Genomic DNA, 22,845 nt, shown 5'->3' with positions numbered 1-22,845 from the left:
AAAACTGGAAACGTCACTGTGAGAAAAAAGAAAGTATGATAATAAAGATAGAATATTAAACACAACAAAGTCAAATTAAAACCATCAGCCAATAAAGAGAAATGAAGTTATACTGTAAGAACTAAAGTCCTGCCTTTGATGATGCTTAAAATAGATTAAAAAGCATATTGACAATCCATTCATATGGTTTGAACTTGAAATGTTCACCATTAAGTCATGTAATCACGTGACTTTTTAGATTCCTCTTAAATTACAAACGTCTGTGTTTATTTTTTTTTTTACATCTACCTTTTCTTTGCTTTAAAAAAACAAACTTTCCTTTGCTTTTTGCTCTGAACTGATTTGATTTCCCTGATGTTTCAGGAAGATGCTGTAGAAATCCGTCCCATTCCCGACTGCCCTAAAGAACACAGTGGAGAGCGCATCCTGGTTCGTTGTCAGGCCATCAGGTAAGTCACACATTATTATGTCATTTCAACACATTTTCAGGAAATCCCACGGACTTTGGTCTCAAAACATTCTGAATTTTATACCAAATGTTCCTTAATAATTGAATTGGCACACTGTAATTTTTCAGTATTATCGGATGAATACTTTTTGAGATATAAACTCTTTAGTGAGGGGGTATGTGTCGATTTTTGTGCCATTTTTAAGCTTCCAATATCTCAGGAATTGCACCACATATGAAACTGAAATTTGGTATAGTAATAAAGCTCCACCTGCTCTCTCCTACTTGTGAAAAACTAATAAACAATAAATGATTATAAGACACAGAGCCAAGCTATAACGAACTCATGTATTTTAAGAATTTTCAATTTTAACAAGTGGTGAAATAACCTAAATTTGGGTTCCAAAATAAAAATGAAGAAGTCGCATAAAGACAAATTGTTTTGCGTCCCTAGAAAGAGCAACATTTATACTATAAATTAAAACATATATCAGATTTTTACTTACATTTCCACATGCAGTTATGGACCAATGAAAATCTGTCACATAAGTATTTTTTTTCAGATTTCAAGAGCGTGTCACCCAAGAACCAATTCATATCTGTGACTAATCATTAGTGATGTGAACAGTCTATGTTCATAGCTCTAAGCTGATTAAATTACAGGGAGCTGAGACATATGCTAAGTAGTTTACTGAAGGCCCAAACATGTTCTAGACCCAAACCCACAACAACTTTTTTCCAAATTTGAGGTGCTGGCATGTCCACCAGATAGAATGTATAGCAGATCTTTTTATATATTCTGAGCGAGTAGGTGGAGCTGTATTACTATACCATATTTATGTTTCATATGTGATGTAGTTCCTGAGATATTGGAAGCTGAAAATGGAAGAAAAATAAGGACGAGCGAAAATCAACACACGATTCAATCACTAAATTGTCTCAAAGTGTTTATCCGATCAAACTAAAAATGTACAGTGTGCCTATTGAATAATCCCGGAACAATTGGTAAAAAAATCTGTATTTTTTGAGACAGAAGTGCATGTGCCATTTGTTGAAATGACGAGGAATGACCCAGCTGCGTTCTGTTCTTCTATCGTGGACGTGTGGTGTTTAAACAGATAGAAGTGGATTTCCTTAACATACTATTCAAATAGAATCTTGCTGGAATTACTCCATTGCTTTGTCATTAAAATGACCTTTTTTCTAAGCGGTTGACGTACAGTAGCTGCTGTATGTGACTCAGCGGTTCTGAGTAGGAGGCTTTACACAGACGAGCAGTGACAGACGCGTGCAGTGGTGCGAGGGTGGAGGGACGCCAGTTCTCCACTAAATCTCTGTCCCTGCTTTTCCCCCATGGGAGTTTATTCTTTTCTGTTTGACTTTCATTCTGTTTTACACACGCACACGCACGCACACGCGCGCGTCCTTGTGCAACCCATTCATCTGCCAGATGTTGGACTCGCTTTGCACTCAGGGCTTTGAGGGATTTGGCAGATTCAGTTTTATTTTTTAAAAATATCCATGAACGCACCACATTTAGAAATACTGGACCAGAATAAAGCAGACGGGAAAGAGAAAGTAGTGAAACAATAATGGCCAGGATTTGTGTCTGACTTTGTGTTTTCTTGACTTTATAGGTTTGAAATTGACATTGAGCCCATGTTTGCCACCATGGCCTTATATGACCTGAAGGAGAAGAAAAAGGTAAGAAATGTATTGATATTGATGATTAAATCATTACATTGACATAAAAAGATCACTCAGCTCAAACCGCCACCAAGAGCCAAATCTCTTCTTTGCCAGATACTGTATCTGGATCAATGACACTGATTATATTAACACTGTAAAGGCTTACAATACATTTATATTTCCATTATTAACCATACAGTAGGTCACAATGTATTGACATCCCATTTTTTTGTTGAAAAATCATGATGAAATGCGCAATCCAGATCCGATCCAGATGAATCTTTGAGGAACTAACCTGACATAACGTAAACATGTTTTTAAGTATTTAAAGGCACAACCTTTGGCCACCAGGGGCGCTAGACCGATAACTTTCACGCCCTAGTGGCCACTAGTGCTGCAGCACTGTCGCAAAAATCAACAAACAGTCAGTCGGGCCAGCCTCCCTTCATCTTTTGATTGTGTAATCAGACAGTAGTTGACCTGTAACGTCAGGACAAGGCTTGGCTCTAAGGGCTGGGCTCGCACCGCGGCTACAGTCTATGGGCTGGAGGAGAAGCCGCCACTGCCGCCCTCCTCTCCCCGCCGCTGGCGTGCCGACACTCTGCCAGGGAGTAGTGGGGCTCCCCGCTACTCCCTGGCCTTTCTTCACCAAGGGGCGGCACAATGGCCGGGGTCGGGCCGGACGGGTCGCCCGTTTCCTCCCACACTCCAGCCCTGAGAGCCAATCCTTATTCTGAAGTTATGGATCTGACTTGCCGACTTCCCTTACTAAAAAATCCAGGTTTAACTGAACTATTGCAGAGATTATTGCACCATTACCCAACACAAAACTACCATATTGTTTTCTTTTTGGCTGTAAACAAAGGCGAACTTGTTTCAGCTGTCCACAGCAATGGCGCCGGGTCGGGAAATACCCGTATGTTGTGACGTCACCTGGTAACTTAATATATCCGAGCCTATGGTCACGTGACTGCCGTAAAGTGAAACGTTCTCCAGGCATTTTCTAGGTCACATGACCTGGTGAAAGACGGTCCGTCTCTCCAAACTTACATAGTCAGTTTTTCAAGAGGGAAGCCCTGCTCGGAGCATTGATACTGTCAAGCGCTGCATATTGGCCTGAGGAATCATTTAAAATAACTCTTTAGGTCAAAAAGTCCACTGTGTGCCTTTAACTCGGGGGTTTTCAAAGTGTGGGGGCGTGAGAATGAAAAATTCTAAACGTTTGAACCTTTAAGTGTGTTAATTTTTAGTATTTTACACATTTTAAAACAACCACTTTAATAAGAATAGGCCTACATTGTTTTTAAACTGTTTACAATCAAATGTTTTTGGGAAATACCTGGAGGGAGGCTGTCACGAGCTGTTTCATGGTAAAAATGGTAAATGGACTTGATTTTATATAGCGCTTTATCCCCACACTGAAACAGTCTCAAAGCGCTTTACATATCAGCTCATTCACCCAATCACTCTCACATTCACACATCAGTGGGACAGGACTGCCATGCAAGGCGCTAGTCGACCACTGGGAGCAACTTAGGGTTCAGTGTCTTGTTCAAGGACACTTCGACACATAATCAGGTACTGGGATCGAACCCCCAACCTCTTGATCAGAAGACGACCCTCTACCACCTGAGCCACGGTAGAGGGTCATGCAGTTTTTCCACAAAATAAAAGCGATAATTTCTAAAAGTATAATTGCGCTTTGAACGTATTTCCTTTGAAAAACACTCTGCATTCCTTTCTTTGCTGTCAAATATGGCAGTAATAATTTTTAAGACTAATGCAAAGAAATGTCTTGGGCTCCTCTTCTCCACACGTACCGCGCCAAAAAACCTTTTCATCAAAGTGTAAAAACTTTTTTGTGATATTGAGTTTTTTTTTTTTAATCAGGTGTTTATTGCGCTTTTCAGATTTTGTGCATTTACAAGGGTAATGGAAACGCAGCTCAGCACACTTTACCTTTTTCTCTTTCTCCTTTGTTTCATAATGTTTACCACAATTTCTTCTGGTTTATTTTTTTTCTCACAAGTCACGCCCCTCCTTAATAACTCTGGTGCCCACCAGGGAAGGCGTGCCCCACACTTTGAAAACCCTCCTCCAAAATTCAATATAATCTTCCTTGGCGTGAGGTCGTTCTTTGGTTACATTTGTGCCAAAATCCGTTACGTTCTTTTGCTTTAATTCTGCTAACAGAAAAGCAAACAAATAAATAAACATTAGTGAAAATGTGACCAAAAACAGAAAAATCTTGCAGCTGTGCAACATGACTCAGCACAATTCACACACATTCACTGAGGTCTGTGTACGTTCAACGTCACTTTATGTAACGTTCTCCTGTCAGAGCTTAAGGTGGCCTTTGTCACATTATATTTTTGTGACTAATTAAGTTATGTGCCAGGCAGAGTAGACGTGTGTCCTCCTCGTGGAGGTCACGTCTACTTCCTGCCTATTTACCCTGAGTATAGACAGAGCCCAGCTGTTACACACACACATTTCACTGTGAGTGGAACAGAAGTCGTTCAGCTCGTTCACTCACTTACATGTAATTCTAGTGGAATTCTGCGCTGTGTTCACCTCCTGACCCCTTTAAATGCTTCCTTCTCTATATTGGATTTCTTTCATTCTTCAGCTACGTGTTGGGTTAAATGTTGATGCATCAGCAGTGTGAGCAGTGTGTGTTTGGTTTCTGTTGCCCTATATTTTATTGTTTTGTGTGGGTTTTTTTTGGTCTTTTTGTCTTTTGGAGTTGTTTTATGTGTTTTTATTGTATTTTTTTTATTTTTTATTTTGTATGTTTTTGTTGTGATGTTAGTTTTTGGAGTCATTTTGCGCTTTTTTTCTTGTCATTTTGTGTATTTTTGGAGTCCATTTTTTTATTTTATTCCATTTTGTGCATTTTTGTTGTCATTTTGTTGTAAATTGTTATTTTATTGTGTATGTTTTTTTTAATGTCATTTTGTGTTTTTTGTTGTTTTGTGTGTTTTTATGGCCTTTTTGTCTTTTGGAGTTGTTTTTGTTGTCATTTTGTATATTTTCTCGAAGTTTGTGTATTTTTGTTGTAAATTTCCCATTTATTTTGTATGTTTGTGTGTTTTTGTTGTATATGTTCCATTTATTTTTGTACATTTTTGCTGTTGTGTGTGTTCCTGGAATCTTTTTGTGCATTATTTTTCTCATTTTGTTTGTTTTTTGGGTTTTTTTGGCAAGAAAGTGACAATCACAAACTGACAAATGACCAAATGCACAACAGCGACTAAATAATGTGTGTGTTTGTTTTGCTTCATATTGATTGTTGTTGAAATTCCACATCTGCAGCAGATGTTGGTATAATTCCATGTAATACTCTTGTTAATAATCCCAGTCCGTACACAGGATTGGACCCAACAAGTGGCCTACTTTACATTACAAGTCAAATGGAAACAACTGCAAACGTAGCTCTGATTCATTCTGAAGGATAAAGCATTGGGTTTCAATGTTTGTATCAGAAATGGGATTCTTCTATCACAGCACAGAAATGTGATTGTATCTAATCTGAGAGCTACATTATCAACATTACTGTCAGCATTTATAATAATGACACGACAAAGGGTTTTGTTAGTCATTTTGTATATTTTTCTCCTATTTTGTATACGTTTCATTATGTTTCTGTTGTCATTTTGTCTTTTTGGAGTCACTTTTGTTTGCTTGTAGAGTCATTTTGGATATTTTTGTAAACATTTTGTATATTTATCTCCTATTTTGTGTTAATGTCATTTTGTGTGTTTTTTTTGTCATTATGCTTAGTTGGAGTCACATTTGTGTGTTCTTTTGAGTCATTTTATGTTTTTTTTTTGTTTGTTTTCATTTTGTATATTTTTCTTCTATTTTCTGTGGTTTTTTTTAATGTAATTTTGTGTATTTTGAGTCAATTTATGTGTTTCTGTGGTCCTATATTTTATTGTTTTGTGCGTTTTTCTCTTAATTTCATCTTTTGAAGCCGTTTTTGTTGTCATTTTTTATATATTTTCCCTCAGTTTGTGTATTTTTGTTGTTTATTTTCCATGTATTTTGTACGTTTTTGTTGTAGTGTTTGTCATTTAGTTTATTTTTTCCTTGTCAATTTCTATGTTTTTTTTGTTGTTTTCTGTATTTTTGTTGTAATTTTGTTGTATATTTTTATTTTATACTGTATGTGTGTGTTGTCGTGTATGTTTCTGCACTCATTTCATTTCAACCTTTTGTTTTTTATTTAATTGTATAATTTTTTCTGGCAGAACTGTGAAGAAATAGTCATCCCCTTTCAAAGTAAAAGCAAAGGTTTTTTTTTTTTTTTTTTAATAATTTACCTGCGATCCATTAAAAACAGATCTGCAGCCCAATTTTGGGTTCTGACCCACAAGTTTAGAACTGCAGCTAAGTCTAAGAATCAGATGTTTGTCATGTGGTAACCTTGGTTTCATAAGCGTGCGTTTATTGAGCTGCATTTTTGAATGATTGTGTAAAAACATCTGGATCTCCACTTCAGATTGTGTCACGTGAATGTTTTCTCCTCTGCAGACACACACTGCCTTTTTACATCCCTAACGTGTTGTTACTACATCAAATGTTATGGCCTGTTATAATCAGTAATATGATGATTACTTCCTGATCACTTGAAAATCCCTTCATAGAGCCATAAATATAGAACAAATGTCCGCTAGTGTCATCAGACCACATCTAATACACACTGTGTGTGTGTGTGTGTGGGGGGGGGGATCTGCTTTATTGAGGTCAGTCTAGTGCAGGTCCTGAGGGGCGTGGCTTATGTGCAAAGTATCACATAACAGATAACACGCACACACACACACACACACACACACAGAGCAGAGGACATATGGTTGTGTTTCCAGCCTGAGGTCATTGGGAATGATTGAGTTTCACAATCAATGATTGGTTTTCATTGAACCTCCCCCTTCACCAGTTCATCTTCTAACTTGTGTTCAGAAATAAGATAAAGGGGGTACTTTAAATTAGAAATAAGAGAAATAGGAGAAAGGGGTACTTTGAATTACAAATAAGAGAAAGGGGGTAATTTAAGAAATAAGATAAAGGGGGTACTTTAAATTAGAAATAAGAGAAATGGGGTACTTTGATTCAGAAATAGGCGAAAGGGGTGCTTTGAATTACAAATAAGAGAAAGGGGGTAATTGGATTGAGAAAGGGGTAATTTGATACATACATAATAGAAAGGGGGTACTTTTATTCAGAAATAATAGAAAGGGGGTACTTGTGTTCAGAAATAAGAGAAAGGGGGTACTTGTGTTCAGAAATAAGAGAAAGGGGGTACTTGAGCTAAAAAAGTTTGAGAACCACTGTTCTAACCTGATTCACTTCATTCTAACTTCATCCATATCTACTTTGTCTCTAACAGGTTTAAACTACCACTAATTATTCTTCTCATTTCAGATATCAGAAAACTTCTACTGTGACATGAACTCTGAGCAGTTAAAAAACTTCTTGAAACCTCACACTCCACACGTGGATCACTCCACCTTGGCCAGATCGGCCATCTTCTCCCTCACGTATCCTTCACCAGATATCTTCCTGGTCATCAAGGTAAATGAATGAAAGATAGTGAGGTTTGAATTATTTAACTAACAATAACTGTGATTTTTCAGATTGAAAAGGTTCTCCAGCAGGGAGAGATCAGTGACTGTGCTGACCCGTATATGACGCTGAAGGAAAGTGACTCCACTAAGGTAGTGTGTGACCCCTTAAATGTCTCTCATCAGACAGAATGTGGGTGTGTTCTTTACTCACAGTGCTGTAAATGAATCACCGTCTATCTCAGAACAAGGAGAAGCTGGAGAAGCTGCGAGGCCAGGCCGAGGCGTTCTGCCACAGGCTCGGCCGCTATCGCATGCCCTTCGCCTGGGCAACCATTAACATCATGGAGGTCGTTTCCACCGCCACCAGAGACCGCGATGTGACCGACTCTGATAGCCTGAAAGGAGGTGTGTACCTGTGAGACATTCGTTCAATAGGACAAACATAGAATATTTACTAATTCAATCACCACGGACACCTGCTCTACCCTGAGAAACTGCCTCGATGAAATAAAGAAATGGATGCACACCAACTTCCTCTCTATCAACTATGCCAAATCACGCATAGTAATCATCGGCCCCAAATCCCTTGACAATTTCTTTCACATTCAACACACTTCCACGATACATTTCAATATCAAAACACCTTTTTAGCAATATTTGAAATTGTGTTTCCATCACCAATTTTTATTGCCTTATTTAGATTTTGTGCATTTCTCAGGGTCATGGAAACACACACTTTCCCCCTTTCTTCTCCTTCTCTTTAAAAAGCTCCCATGTTATGCTATTTTTCACCCATCTCCATTTGTTCTAAGAACCACAAAAACATAGTATTTGAGGTTTATTTTCCCAAACTCGCCTGTTTTCCAGTGTTTTAGCTTCTGAAAAGTCACTTTCTGACCAACTCTACACAAACAGGCTGATTTGTGACCTACTTATGCATATTCATGAGTGGGCGTGACTATAGACAGTACACTGGCTTCCTCCTCCCCAATGTTGACGTAGGGCCAGAGGATGCCCCGCCCTCCTCCCACCCACTCCGTAGCTGAGCTCATGCTGCTTTATAAACACGAGACAGAGAGTGGGGGCGGGGCGTTCACCAGTACATACATAGACTGTAGAAAATACATACATGGCACTGCACGAAGGATGCTGAAATGCTCACCTTTGTGGGCGTGTCTGTTTACATGTCAATCACGGCAGAGAGCTTCCTGGAGGCGTGGCTTCTCCAGCTCAGTGCCGCGTCAAATTCGTCATCAAAGTGGGAACGCGTCATCAAATTGTAGCGAGGTGTTTGGGCTCCCCCTGCAGGAACAAAGGAGCAAATCACCCTCTAACTAACGATTGAGGGAATCAATGAAAAAACACTTTGGGCATTTGTATGAAGCCCTAATAACACTTTATGGTGTTTAAAACACAGAAAAGTTAATTTAGTGTAACATGGGCCCTTTATTGTCACAATGTTTACCTCAATTTCTTCTTGTTTATTTTTTCTCGCACGTCAATCCTCTCCTTAAGACGCGTGTCAAACTTAAGGTCCAGTGGCCTAATCCTAATTCAACCCTTTAGAGCATCTACTTTGTGCTGCAGGAGACAGTAAAAAAAAAAAAAAAACATGAATTATTGTGTAAATTACCAAATAATCCAGTTGTAGGGAATTTTAGGGGCTTTGCATTTTTCTTTTGTTCATATCATATCAATGCAGTCATTTTTAAATTGCAAAGTGTGGAAAGAACTTTCAATTTTTCTGCAAATCTTGCAATTTCTCATAAACTATTCCACAAAATTCCTTTAAATTACACAAAAATTGGTAACAAAATCAATAATTTTTAAAGATAATTGAACTGATATTGAAAACCATACTGTTTCCCCACCTAAAATCTACACCCAACTTGAGGTCAAACTGGTCCATATTTGGCCCCTGAATTAAAATAAGGTTGACACACCTGCCTTTAGAACCCTGGCGCCGCCCAGGGGAAGCCCCCCCCCGCACTTTGAAAACCCCCACTTCAAAATTCAAATTATTTTCAGTATCATGAGGTCAGTCTTTGGTTAAAATTTTGTCAAAATCCAATGTTGCATTGTTTGTTAGTCCATCCCTACTGTGCTACTCTTTCTGTTTTAACAAGTGTAAAGTGTCTTTGAAAAGTGCTTATAACTAAAATGTATTATTATTATTATTAATAATAATAATAATAATTATTATTATTTTGTGTGTGTGTTTTTGATGTTTTTTCCAGGTAAATCCAGCAGCATCGACAGGAGGACGCAGCTTCCCAGGAGGAACTCTGAACGCTTCAACACCATCGATGAACAATTCTGCAACGTCTCTGCCTTCAAACCTTCCACCATCACCATCACCACCATCTTTAAGCAGGTCGGACACATCTTATCTCATAGTTTTTATTATGGTAACACAATATAAACGTCAGCAGCGCTCATTCTTGCTTGTTTTGGCAGGAGGGAGATCGTCTGAGTGACGAGGATTTGCTGAAATTCCTTTCTGAGATCAAGAAATCATCGATTCCCCAGCGGAGAATCAAAACAATACCAGGTTGGTTCATAAAAATATCTTCTTTTAATGTCTTTCTTCACTCAACACAAAGCTCTACCATCACTGTGGGAGTCAGGGTTTCGGCTGTTGTTTATTTTTAGAGATGTGATAAATAAAACAAAATGTGAACAATAGAAACGCTAAAATGCCAAAGAAAGCATTACTTGTTCTATAAATAATGATCTTTTTTAAGTCCTAAAGCAACGTAATGATTGAATTACATATATTCAATCACATGTTTATTACGAAGTACGAGATATGATGATCAACTTTCATGTCAGTATTTAGAATAATGAACAATCTGAGCTTTAATACAGAAAAGAACAAATAGTTTTGCGCACTTTTGTTGTTGTTTGGTGAGTTTTAGTTGTTCTTTATATTTTAGTTATTGTTTTTGTGCATTTTTGCTGTCGTTTTATGTACTTTTGTTGTTATTTTTGTTGTTAAATATAATAATAGCATTAATACAATAAAGAATAAAGAGGTTCTGTGTGTTTTTGTTATATCTGTATATTTTTGTGTGTAGATTGAGCTTCTGTGTTTTAAGAGTTATTTTTGATCTGGATTTGTGTGTATTTCTGTCTTTTCATGTATTTTTGTAGTCACTTTGTATGTTTTGTCATTTTGTGTATTTTTGTAGTAAACTTTTGAGTGTTTTTGTGCCTTTTTATTGTTATATTATTTTTGGAGTCATTTTAAATGAATAGTCATTTCTTTGTGTTTTTGTGGATTTTTCTTTCATTTTGTATGTTTGTGTTATCTTTTTTTTCTGGGTGTGTTTTTGTGGATTTTTATTGTTTCATTGTGTTTTTGGTGTAATTTTGCTGTTGATTTGTGGATTTTTCTGTCATTTTGTGTTTTTTTTGGATTGAATTTGTGTATTTTTCTCTCATTTTGTGTATTATTGTAGTCTTTGTGTTATTTCTGCAAGTATTTCTGTGTATTTATATTGTTTTATTGTGCTTTTGATGTCAGTTTTGTGTATTTTTCAGTCCGTTTGTGTGTTTTTTTTAGTCATTTTTTTGCTTTTAAATTGGGGGCCGCCCAAATTACAATGCGGGCCACCAGTTTTCCATGTCTGGTGTAATGTAATAAAATCATTTGGCAGATTATTTACAAAAGGATTCAGATATATCATGTGAAGACATGTGCACTAACATGAATATGTTTAATTAACTGCTCATGTCTAATTTGTCTTTGAATCTTCAGGTTATATAAAGTTGGACATGTTTCCAGTTCATGACACTCCTCTGGGCTGTTTGTCCACTGAACTCATTCCTCTCATCCCACTGGCTGAAAAGAACAGTCGACCCACTAAGGAAGTGCTGGAGTTTCCCTCCAGTGAGGTTTACGTACCACACACTGTTTACAGGTGGGTCGGAGGACATCCAGTCCATAGCCTGTTTGTCCTTTTTAGCAGCTACTCCAGGCAAATTAATAGTAATAAAAAAAGATCATTTGTGACTTTCTTTGCTTTAAGGTATAAATTAATCTGCCTGTTTATTTTTGAACCTGTGGCAACATGAACAGGCATCCACCTGCATGCTTTGATCTGCTGATTGTACTTTTAAAACCTCTCTTGGTCGAGGGATCATTTCTCTAAAGACATTTAAATTGACTGATTTGTAGTAAACACACAAAAACATTCTCTAAATGTTTATTCAGATAAATCTCTGCAGTACAGTGAACTCTTGAACCAGATTACTGATTATTTTGACTGATGATGATGCTGCACAGATGCTGCCACCTAGTGGTCACACACGCATAATAGGGATTACATAAAACTGAATTAGAAACATATGAACACGTGTCAGGAGAGGTTAAGAAGTCACCAGGCTTATGCAAGGGCCCTCACCTTTCACCTTTCTATTAAAAAAAATACTAATCATGTCATAATGAATATTTAATAATAATGTGTTTTCTGTTGTCCTAGACTATATTGTTTTGTGGTTATTTTATTTTTTGCAATCATTTTTGTGTATTTTTGTTGTAATTTAGTTGTATACTTTTCTATTCTTTTGTGTGTTTTTGCAGTCGTGTGTTTTTGTGGAATCATTTTTTTTTTTGTTTCAGTTTGTGTGTTTTTGTTGTCATTTTGTATTATTTCTCTCATTTTGTGGGTTTTTGTTGGATATTTTTATTTTCTTTTGTATGTATTTGGTGTTGTGTGTGTTTTTTGGAGTCATTTTGTGTATTTTTGTTTCAGCTTGTGTGTTTTTGTTATTTTGTATACTTTCTCTCATATTGTGTATTCTTTTTTTTGTCATTTTGTGTGTTTTTGTTGTAATTTTGTTGTATGTTTTACTTTTATTTTGCACGCGTTTGTTTATTGAGAGGAATATTTTAATTACAGTGTACTATTGAACCAAATCACTGCTTGTTTTGACTGATAAAATGAGCTGCACAGATGCTGCCACCTAGTGGTGTATTATAGCAGGCTCATTTTCATCTACAGCCTTATGACAGAAAAAGCCTCTAAACTCCTGAAACTTATCATGACTTCATTGTTTCTGTGTCTCCAAATAATGAATGTCTGTCCTGATTATTAATTCATGACATGCATGTGTCTACAGAAACTCACTGTTTCCTCTTCTTTCTCCAGGAACTTGCTCTATGTTTACCCCCAGAGGCTAAACTTTGTCAACAGACTGACATCAGCGCGAAACATCACCATTAAAATGCAGTTTATGAGTGGAGAGGATCCCAGTTGCTCCCTTCCTGTGAGTGCCAACACATTAAGTGGTTTAGTATTTATTTATTTTTTTATTCCTGCTTATTAAATTGATCCTTTGGCCTAAAATCTGTACTTATTGTAAAACACATTATTATTCATTTTATTGCCTTTTAGAAATAGTACTACTTTACAGTTTAAAAGCCTCTGTTTCGTTTTTTTTGCCTATGTGATTTTTTTTGTCTTTTTGTATACTTTGTCTCATTTTATGTATTTTTGTCGTATATTTTTCTTTTTTTTTTTTGTATGTTTTTGTTGTTTGTGTGTTTTGTGTGTTATCTTTGTAATTTTATGTATTTTTGTCATATTTTTCTTTTCTTTTCTATGTTTTTGTTGTGTGTGTTTCTGGATGTTTGTTTTTTTTTTTTAATTTTGTGTGTTATCTTTGTCATTTTGTTGTATATTTTTCTCCCAAATAAGTACATTTAAAAGGTTTTCGGCCAGTTTTGTAAAAACAATGGCAGATGTGTATATATATATGTATATAAATGCTGTCGTTTTCAATGCAAACCTTACATTTACATTTTTTTTTTGTTTGTTTTCAGGTTATTTTTGGGAAATCCAGCGGCTTTGAGGTTCTAAAGGAGGTTTACACACCTGTTACCTACCATAACAAGCAAGTACACATTATGATTATTAATGCATCTTGTTTTAAGTCAACATGTGTGTCTGCAGTAGATTTGGTTTGATTTTAAATTTCCTCTCACTGATTAATGAAATGTTATCCTTTTTTGTGAGAAATATCAAAATCAGAAGGATGTTATGTTTATTCTTTATAAATTCCTCGTGTTTCTTGCTCTCTCCAGGTCTCCAGACTTCTACGAGGAGGTGAAACTCATGCTTCCTGCTCGTCTGACGGAGAGACACCACCTGCTGTTCACCTTCTACCACATCAGCTGTCATCAGAAGCAGAACCAGAGCGGCAGCTGTGAGACGCTCATCGGATACTCTGTGAGTTCATCTGTTGGTTCTCAGACGTGTGCGTTATTATTAATTCTTTAAAAATGTTACAATGTGAATTCCTGGATTTTTTTTTCACATTCTGTCTCTCACAGTTGAAGTGTACCTATGATGAAAATTACAGACCTCTGTCATCATTTTAAGTGGGAGAACTTGCACAATTGGTGGCTGACTAAATACTTTTTTGCCCCACTGTATGTCTCTCACACAGTGGCTACCCATACTGAGCTGTGACCGACTCCAGACGGGACAGTTCTGTCTGCCCATCGTCTTGGATCGACTCCCAGTCAACTACTCACTGCACACGCCCGAGGTACACACCCAGTAGAGGCTCGGACGTTTCAAAATGTTCCCATTTCTGAGTCACTTTACATATTTCTTTCTATTTTTGTTTCCTTTTGATCGTTTCTTCCTAATCCGGTGATTTCTTTCCCAACCTTTTATCGGGTCGTGACCCCATTCTGATTTCTGGCGACCCCAGAGATAATTTTGTTTTAGAATTAGTTTTTGATCATGTTTGTTTTACTGTGTTAGTGTACAAGATGACGAGCATTTTATTTTAACTAGATTTTAGGGGTATTACGATTTGTTTTAACAATGATTCAATTCAAATCACGATTTATTGTTGCAGATTTAAATCGAGGACGATATTGGTTAATTTAGAACATTTCGATTCGAAATGATTCGATGACTTGAAATCAATTCAGTAACTTTTTAATGAGTGAAATAAACCCTGGGTACTGGACAGTGCAGTCATCAGTTTGACTGACATATTACAGTTATACACTGGCTTTATATTTGATGTAAATCTTCAGGTTTCTTTTGGGGCTGACTACAGATTCCTGTATTTACAGCATGATTTACTGTCACTCAGTATCATATATTTCCAAAATTTCACATCACCTGTCACCACTTAGAGTCCTACTTCAATCTGAAAAAAGATTAGCCGTGTAGGTCATGTAGAAACTTTGAAAAACTTTTATTTGGTGTGTAAATATATTATATATGTTATATTGTTCCAAAACATGCATGTGAGGATATATTCCCTGGTATATTGCAATTTTCACTTGATTTTGTTAAAAATAAAAGAAATAATGATGATAAAATTATTGCCAATTTTATCTCAGGAAGGGAATTCAGTTTTTCCACGATTCCAAAAAAATCAGAGCCTCAAAATTTGCACATCGTTTAGGTTTCCTTATGTGAAGAACAATCTTTTGACACTATATTTGTTTTCTGGTGTAGAAACTTCCACAGCAGGCTCCTCCAGTCAAGTGGATGGAAAGCCACAAAGGACTTTTCAACCTGGAGATCCAAGCTGTGTCTTCAGTGCACACACAGGTGAGTTCAGGTGTGATACCCACACACTCTACTACATTTGGTTTCATCTGGTTCTGCGTCCCAGGACAACCACCTGGAGCGCTTCTTCACACTCTGCCACGCACTGGAGTGCGGTTCCACGTTCCCTCTGCGAGTCCGCGACGAGAAGATTCCAGAGAACAAACTGGAGCACGAGTTGAAGCTCAGTATCATTTCCATTTCCTCCTCTGGCCTGGAACCTCTGGTTCTCTTCCTCCATCGTGTGCTGGACAAACTCTTCACCCTCATTATGCAGCCCATGGTCATCGCAGGCCAGACAGGTGAGGAGGAGAGTCGTAGAACTGGGCGAAATGAAATGACGATGGATGCATAATGACTAGTGCTGGGACTAAAAAAAAGTAGGAAAACTATTTAATAATTTTTCATTTGTTTGATGAAACCTGTAACCTTTGATGTGACCTTAAAGAACAGAACTAAACCATTCATGACATCCTGAAGCACTTTCACACCTGAAATAAAAATAAAAGCGAGTGTTTAAAAAAAACGTGTTCATAAAAATAACCTTTGTTTTTGTCTTTTTAAATATATTTTATTTAGTGCTTGGACTTTATAACCATTTTCTGTGCAAAATCTCCTCCCATGACAAACCCCGTCCACTCCCACTTTGGTGCAACATATTTGCAGCGATTTCTGCAGATGACGAGCTTTGTCTTTTTTTAATTCAAAAATGATTTTGGAGTATAATTCCAAAGACATTTTAAAGCAGGGAAAATATAGAGAATTCATGTGATTTGACACCAGAAAAACAGCAGCGTCCTCCTTTATGTGCTCTTATTTTGAAAAAAACAACTTCCGGTCCCACCATAATGAAAAACTGACGTTTTTTTTCTTTCTGTCCTCTGGTATTTCAGTTTTTTTGTTTTGGAAACAAAAATTGAAAATCAACCAATTTTTAAATGATTGTTTATCCCTTCTTGACCCTGATAAAGAAATATGCCTTTAGTTTAATTTTTTGTTTTTCAATTTGAAAATGAAAATCAAATAACCAATCGTTTTTGTTTTTTTTTTTTTGTTTTTCGATTTCCTTTCCTGAATGGAAAATTCAATGACCACAACATACACGGATCTATGTAGAAAGACAATTTCAGAATAAATTCATCAGCTTCATCAGTTGGTCTTTTTATTTCATGCCACAAATATAACGATTTTGCAGTTTCTTCTTCTCTGGAATGCTTTTTTTTTTTTTCAGTTTCAGAAGTCCAAAATCCATTTAAATTTGAAAAACGTTGCTTCTCATGTCAAATATTGTTTTGAGATTAATTTAGATTAATTCATTACAAAGTCTCTAATTAATTAGATTCATTTAATCGAGTCCCACCTCTAATAATGACGCTAGCTTTTGTTGATCATTAGCTATGTTTACATTATAGTTTTTCGCAAAATAAAAGTGATATTTCTCAAATTTCGACAAAGTATAATTGAGCTTTGAAATGTCTGAAAAACCTCCTCATGAAAACCTAAAAACTTTTTAGCAATATTTGAGCGTTTTTGTCCAAATTAAGGTGTTTCTATCACCAGTTTTTATTATTATTTATATTTTGCTTCTTTCCAAGGGTAATGGAAACATGGCTAATGTCAGCGCTGCAATGCCTTCCACTTATTCCATTTCTTCTGTTTGTTCTCTCCATTCCTTCCTTCCTCCCGTTGTCTTGCAGCAAACCTGGCCCAGATCGCCTTTGAGTCGGTGGTTTCTATAGTGAACAGTCTGCACAACAGCCAGGAGCTGATCAGGGATCAGCTGGGCAGGAACAGCCTCCTGGCCACCTACCTGTACTGGGTGTTTCGTCTGCCTGATCCTCCTCGAGACGCGCAGAACGCCGGTAATGCTTGGCTTTAAACGCGTTTAGGGTCATTCCATGTCATTTCAGCAAATGGCCCAATATTCACACTGTACATTTTTAGTTTGATTGATCAATACTTTTTGAGATATTAGTGAGGGGGGGCATGTGTCGATTTTCTTTATTTTTCTTCCATTTTCAGCTTCCAATATCTCAGGAACAACATCACATATGAAACATAAATGTGGTGTATTAATACAGCTCCACCTACTCTCTCAGTATATATGAACAGATCTGCTATACATTCTATCTGGTGGACATGCCAGCCCCGCAAAATTGGAAAAAAGTGAGTGTGTGTTTGAGTCTGGAACATGTTTGGGCCTTCAGTAAACTACTTAGCATATGTCTCAGCTCCCTATAATTTAATCAGCTTAGAGCTATGAACGTAGACTGTTCACATCACTAATGACTAGTCACAGATATTATGCATTGGTTCTTGTTTGACACGCTCTTGAAATCTGAAAAAACACTTTTTAAGTATTTTTTTCATTGGTTCATAACTGCATGTGGAAATGTAAGAAAAAATATGATTTCAGATTTAATTTATAGTATAAATGTTACTCTTTCAGGGGATATAAAACAATTTTTCTTTATTCGACTTCTTCATTTTATTTTGGACCTTAACTTTGTGGTTATTTCACCACTCTGGAACTATTACATTTTTTTTTACATGAGGCCATTGTAGCTTAGCTCTGTGTCTTATATTCATTTATTGTTAAATATCTATAGCTAATATTTTTCTATATTCTGAGAGAGTGAGTGGAGCCGTATTACTAAACCACATTCATGTTTCCTATGTGATGTAGTTCCTGAGATATTGGAAGCTGAAAATGGAAAAAAAATAAGGACGCATGAAAATCAACACATACAACTATCACTAAATTGTCCATATCTCAAAAAGTATTCATCGGTCAAACTAAACTTTTACAGTGTGACTATTGAATAGTTAAGGAACAATTAGTAAAAAAAAAAAAAAAAATCTGAATTTGCTGTGATTAGAGTGTGTGGGATGTCCTGAAAACGTGTTGGAATGACATGGAGGTCTTTTCTTTTAGTTTTTTTTAATGGTGGGTTCTTGTGGGTTTGTTCTCAGGTCCAGGAGTCCTTCACAGGGAGTCGACCACTGAGGGTCGGTACAGCACCATGGGTCGGGCCACAGCGACCACTGTGGGAAACATGCTCCTCCAGTCCCGGATTCGCAGCAGCAGCAACCCTGACATCCCGGGCCCGCACAACTCTGCTGAAGACGCTGAGGTCAGCGACATCATGGCCACCAAGGTGAGATCTTTTCTTTAAAAGTTTTTTTTTTTTTAATCAAGCTGATGCGTCTCTTGATATACAGCCAGTGATAGAACAGGAGAGTGTATAAACATGCCAGCAGAGACACTTACTGACATCAAACATCCATTTGTTATGCATCCACACACCACTGCGTATTGCAATAGGCAAATATACACTCTAATGGAAGCATCCATCAAATTCAATGTGATGAAACCTGTGTGTGTGTGTGTGTGTGTGTCTGCAGGGCCACAACAACCTGGGCAACCGCATGTCCTCCTTCGTGGACACCAACAGTCATCAGAGTCCCCCAGGAAGCACCAGAGTCTCCAACAGGAAGGTGATTAATCTAATTTACCTCATTATTTTACTGGAGAATGAAATCACTGAAGATGAGGAGAGGTTTGCAAACATTTGACTTCCCTGATATGGGGCGACCGTGGATCAGTGGTAGAGTGGGTAGTCCAATAACTAAAGGGTTGGGGGTTTGAATCCCGCTCTATCCAAGTCGTTGTGTCCTTGGGCAAGGCATTTTACCCACATTACGTAGTGTGAATGTGGTGTGAGTGAGTCAGAGGGATTGATTTGTTTTTTTTTTTTTTTCTAATGCACGTAAAAATGAGTGCAGACATCAGATATATTATCAAAAGTGCAACTTTATTGCTGTGATTGTCCTCAAGAGTTAAAATGCATAGAACCATCCTAAAATAAAAAGTAAATAAGGCTCTGTCATTCAACTATTTCAAGCTTTAACTCAGGTTTAACAGCGCCTTCACAGTAGCTTCAATTTTCTGATTATGAAATCAGATAACTACACATTTTACAGCATATAACATTAAAATTTAAAAAAAAATAATAAACTCTTCCCTTAGCATTTCAGCATAGTGTGAATAAAAAATTAAACATGCCTGTGGCACACATATAGCCTACTCAAAGGGTAAACACATGTAAACAAAGAGGGGGCTGGCTCACATCGCGCTACGGTAACCCATAAGGTTGGAACGCAAAAAAATCAGAAAAATTGTGGTGGGGGAAAAAAAAAAAAAAATATATATATATATATATATATATATATATATTTTTTTTAACTCGAATTTTCAAAATAATTATTTTTATCTACAAATTTGATAAATCGATTTTTTTGATTTTTTTGCCCAGCCCTAGCTACAATAGTAGTTTACCACCACTGTGTGTGTGGAGTGAAAAAATAATGTACATCAATGTAAAGCGCTTATTAATATTATGATTATTAATATTATTATTAATTAATTAATTGTATTGAATCATCTATCCATTTTCTTCTGCTTTATATAGATATAGATTATTGAATAATCTATATGTGTTAATCGTTCCAATCAATGTTTTCCTTATTGTCTTCTCTAAAATCCGGTTTGAACACATTTTCGGTGCATCTTAAAGGTTCATAAAAGGATCCTCCATTGTTTTTTACAAATATGATCTAAAACCTTTAAAATGTACTTATTAGTAGATCTATGCCTGATAAAGCACATTATTGCACCTTTACTACAGAGGACGTGAAAGCGCATCAACTTCAGTCAAGCAGTTAATAGTAAAGCCCCGAAAAAGCTCATGGAGTATTCTGTTCGTGAAAAGATCTGATCGGCTGAAAAGTTGCGTCACACTTTGTTTTTTTTCTCAAAGATAAATACCGAGCTCAGAGACGGAGCACAGGTCCAGTTTCCTCTCTGAACAACTCAAAGGTTATTATGGAATTTTAACCAAATTAAGCCAAAAAATTACATACTGCAGCTTTAACCTGTAGCCCTTTACGCACTCAATTCTCACTGAGCACCACCAGGGGGCAGTGTGACAGTACTAAGGACTTAGCAGAGATGTTAAACTCACCATGTTACTGTGACAGTTGGACTGTTTCTAGTGTCTAATGCTTCACCAGCCAACTCTTCCTTTGAGAAAGTGAAACCCTTAAGTTAGTTATTTAGTATCTTTTATGTTTTTTTATGGTTCACCTCACAAATTACAGGGAATATTAAGAAAATGCATTGTTGGATAAATGAATAAATAAATGCTAATGGTAAGTATCAGTAAACAGGATTGGGGAAAGGCGTGTAATAAAATTCACACACTGTCTATTAATAATCATCTAAGATAGGGGTTTTCAACCTTGTTGTAATTTTGACCCTTTTTCTGCAACTACACCAAGCTTGCCATATTATAACTTATTTTCTTGCCATATTTTTGCTCATTTTAATGCATTTTTGCTACATTACTCCCATTTCTGCCACTTCATCAAATTTCAATGGCTATTCTATACATTTTTTCAAGACATTTTTTGGCACTTATAAACTCTTTCCACCACTTTTCCACCTAATGTCACATATGTTGATTCATCATTGTCACTTTTCACCTCTTTTCACCATATTTCATGCTTATTTTTACAAATGTATTAACCAATTCATGTGTATTAACCACATTCATGATTTGTCATGCCCATTATTTCCCATTATAAACTAGTTGTTGCTACTTTTTAAATTACATTACCCCCTTCCCCCAAATTTCTGCCACTTTTAAGCCAATATTGACAATTTGAACCCTTTTTACCACTTTTTATGTCCGTTTTTGGCCACAATAATTTGCATCTTTTAACCAATTTCTGTGGTTTTTAAAATCCCATTTCACCACCTTTTCTACCATTTTTGGTCACTTTAAACCCAGTTTTATTCTGACTAAAACAAGGATTTACATCTTTAAGATGACTATATACTATGGCACAAATAATGATAAACTTCCTGTGTAACAGTGGATATTAATCAGATAAATAAATAAATGTTGTTATCACAGATTCATAGAACAATGGACCATCATTTTGCTGACTTCATGGATGGACCCCAAAAATCTCTCCCCTTATAAATGGCCCTGTCTCGTGAGAATGTAGTTGGATACACTTATTTTGGAGAGAAGTGAAAGATTTGATGGTGCAGATCTGAGGTATGTGTGCTTTTGTTCGTCTCTCAGCAGTTTCACGAGGAGCTGGCTCTGCAGATGGTCGTCAGCACTGGGGTGTGCAGAGAAAACGCCTACAAATACGCCTGGTTCTTCTTTGAGCTGCTGGTCAGTGGGACACTTGCTCTATTTCTAATGTTTAATAGGCTGAAAATATTAGATACTCAGCGTATGATGTCATGCGTCTCCTACACTCTCACACAAACAACTGCCGTTATATCATCGTAACCCACCGTAACACATTTCTGGCGACCTCTGACACTTTTTTCTCTAAAACTATTTTTTTGATCATATTTGTCTCACAAATACAGAGTAACCAGTATCAGTGCACAAAGTAACAATAAGCATCAGCTCAGATATTTTGATGCTGTATTTGATTTGAACTAGATTTATATTTGACAAAGTGAAAGTATAGAATACAGTTGTTTGAGATTGTGTGTGGTGTTTTCATTAGGAGAAAAAAACTTAGTTATTTAAGCTCTTTGAGCTTTCTACCTCTTCCTGCACTGTATATCTATTTCTGTGATATTGTGTTGTTGTTTTATAATTGTGCAAAATAGATAAATAGAAATAAAAAAATGTAAATAAAATGTAAAAAAATGTTTTTATTCATTTTAAACATTTATTTATTTTTCTTATTTTAAGAGTTTATTTTTTCTATTTTAAAAACTTATTTTTTTTATTTAAAAAGTTTTGTTTTTATTTCATTTTAAAAACTATTTAAAATTTAAAAAATACAATTTTAATTTGTTTTTTTTATCACTAGACATCTCAGGCGATAATGTTTTTGTTTATTTTTGTTTTTAATGTTTAATTAATTAATTTTTTAATTTTTAATTAATTATTTTTTTAATTTCAAATGTATTTATTTTTTATTTTAAAATAAATATATTTTTTAAAAACAATTGTAAATTAAAAAATGTAATTTTAATCAGTATTTTATGTTATTATTACTAAACATCTCAAGCGACCGCATTTTCTTTCCAGGAGACCCCAATTTTGAAAAACCCTGTCGTAACCTGTTATTTGATCAAATCTATCAAACTGTGTAATTGATAAAGTGACAGACACGTGTGGTGATGTTAACAGGTGAAAAGCATGGCCCAGCATGTTTCCCAGTTGGACAAGCAAAGCGTTCCCAGAAGAAGTCGCTTCTCGGACCGATTCAAAGACGACATCACCACCATCGTCTCCGTGGTGACGGCTGAGATCGGAACCATCCTCATCAAACAGCAGAAGGTGAGAGACGAAAATAAACCTGAACATGGTATTTATGTCCTTCCTGTTTATGTGACTCATACTGGAGACCACGTCAGTGCAGTTCAAACAACGGAGAATTGAGAAGTGCTAATTATATTTACTTTTGTGTGATCAGACGCTCTGCAGAGATCCAGTCCACGCACTGCACTGATTGCTCTTTG

At 36.3% G+C, this 22,845-nt stretch overlaps 1 protein-coding gene across 3 annotated transcripts in view; it reads left to right on the top strand.

Moving 5' to 3' along the window:
- dock8 (dedicator of cytokinesis 8) overlaps positions 1–22,845 on the top strand; it is a 98,843-nt gene that overhangs the window by 33,351 nt on the left and 42,647 nt on the right. For 2 of the 3 annotated variants that reach the window (XM_028458668.1, XM_028458667.1), the window contains exons 7-25: positions 364–449; positions 2,086–2,152; positions 7,562–7,711; positions 7,774–7,854; positions 7,947–8,109; positions 9,942–10,078; positions 10,162–10,255; positions 11,465–11,627; positions 12,858–12,975; positions 13,532–13,602; positions 13,793–13,937; positions 14,158–14,259; positions 15,192–15,287; positions 15,352–15,586; positions 16,982–17,146; positions 18,258–18,442; positions 18,690–18,782; positions 21,437–21,532; positions 22,514–22,663. In XM_028458668.1, coding sequence (XP_028314469.1) covers positions 364–449; positions 2,086–2,152; positions 7,562–7,711; positions 7,774–7,854; positions 7,947–8,109; positions 9,942–10,078; positions 10,162–10,255; positions 11,465–11,627; positions 12,858–12,975; positions 13,532–13,602; positions 13,793–13,937; positions 14,158–14,259; positions 15,192–15,287; positions 15,352–15,586; positions 16,982–17,146; positions 18,258–18,442; positions 18,690–18,782; positions 21,437–21,532; positions 22,514–22,663 — 2,397 coding nt within the window. The remainder of the gene's footprint in view (positions 1–363; positions 450–2,085; positions 2,153–7,561; positions 7,712–7,773; positions 7,855–7,946; positions 8,110–9,941; positions 10,079–10,161; positions 10,256–11,464; positions 11,628–12,857; positions 12,976–13,531; positions 13,603–13,792; positions 13,938–14,157; positions 14,260–15,191; positions 15,288–15,351; positions 15,587–16,981; positions 17,147–18,257; positions 18,443–18,689; positions 18,783–21,436; positions 21,533–22,513; positions 22,664–22,845) is intronic. The other variant, XM_028458669.1, reaches the window with a different exon arrangement.

Source organism: Gouania willdenowi, chromosome 9, assembly GCF_900634775.1.
Source record: "Gouania willdenowi chromosome 9, fGouWil2.1, whole genome shotgun sequence".
NCBI classification, from domain to species: domain Eukaryota; kingdom Metazoa; phylum Chordata; class Actinopteri; order Blenniiformes; family Gobiesocidae; genus Gouania; species Gouania willdenowi.
This window is presented reverse-complemented; position numbering and strand designations above follow the sequence as displayed.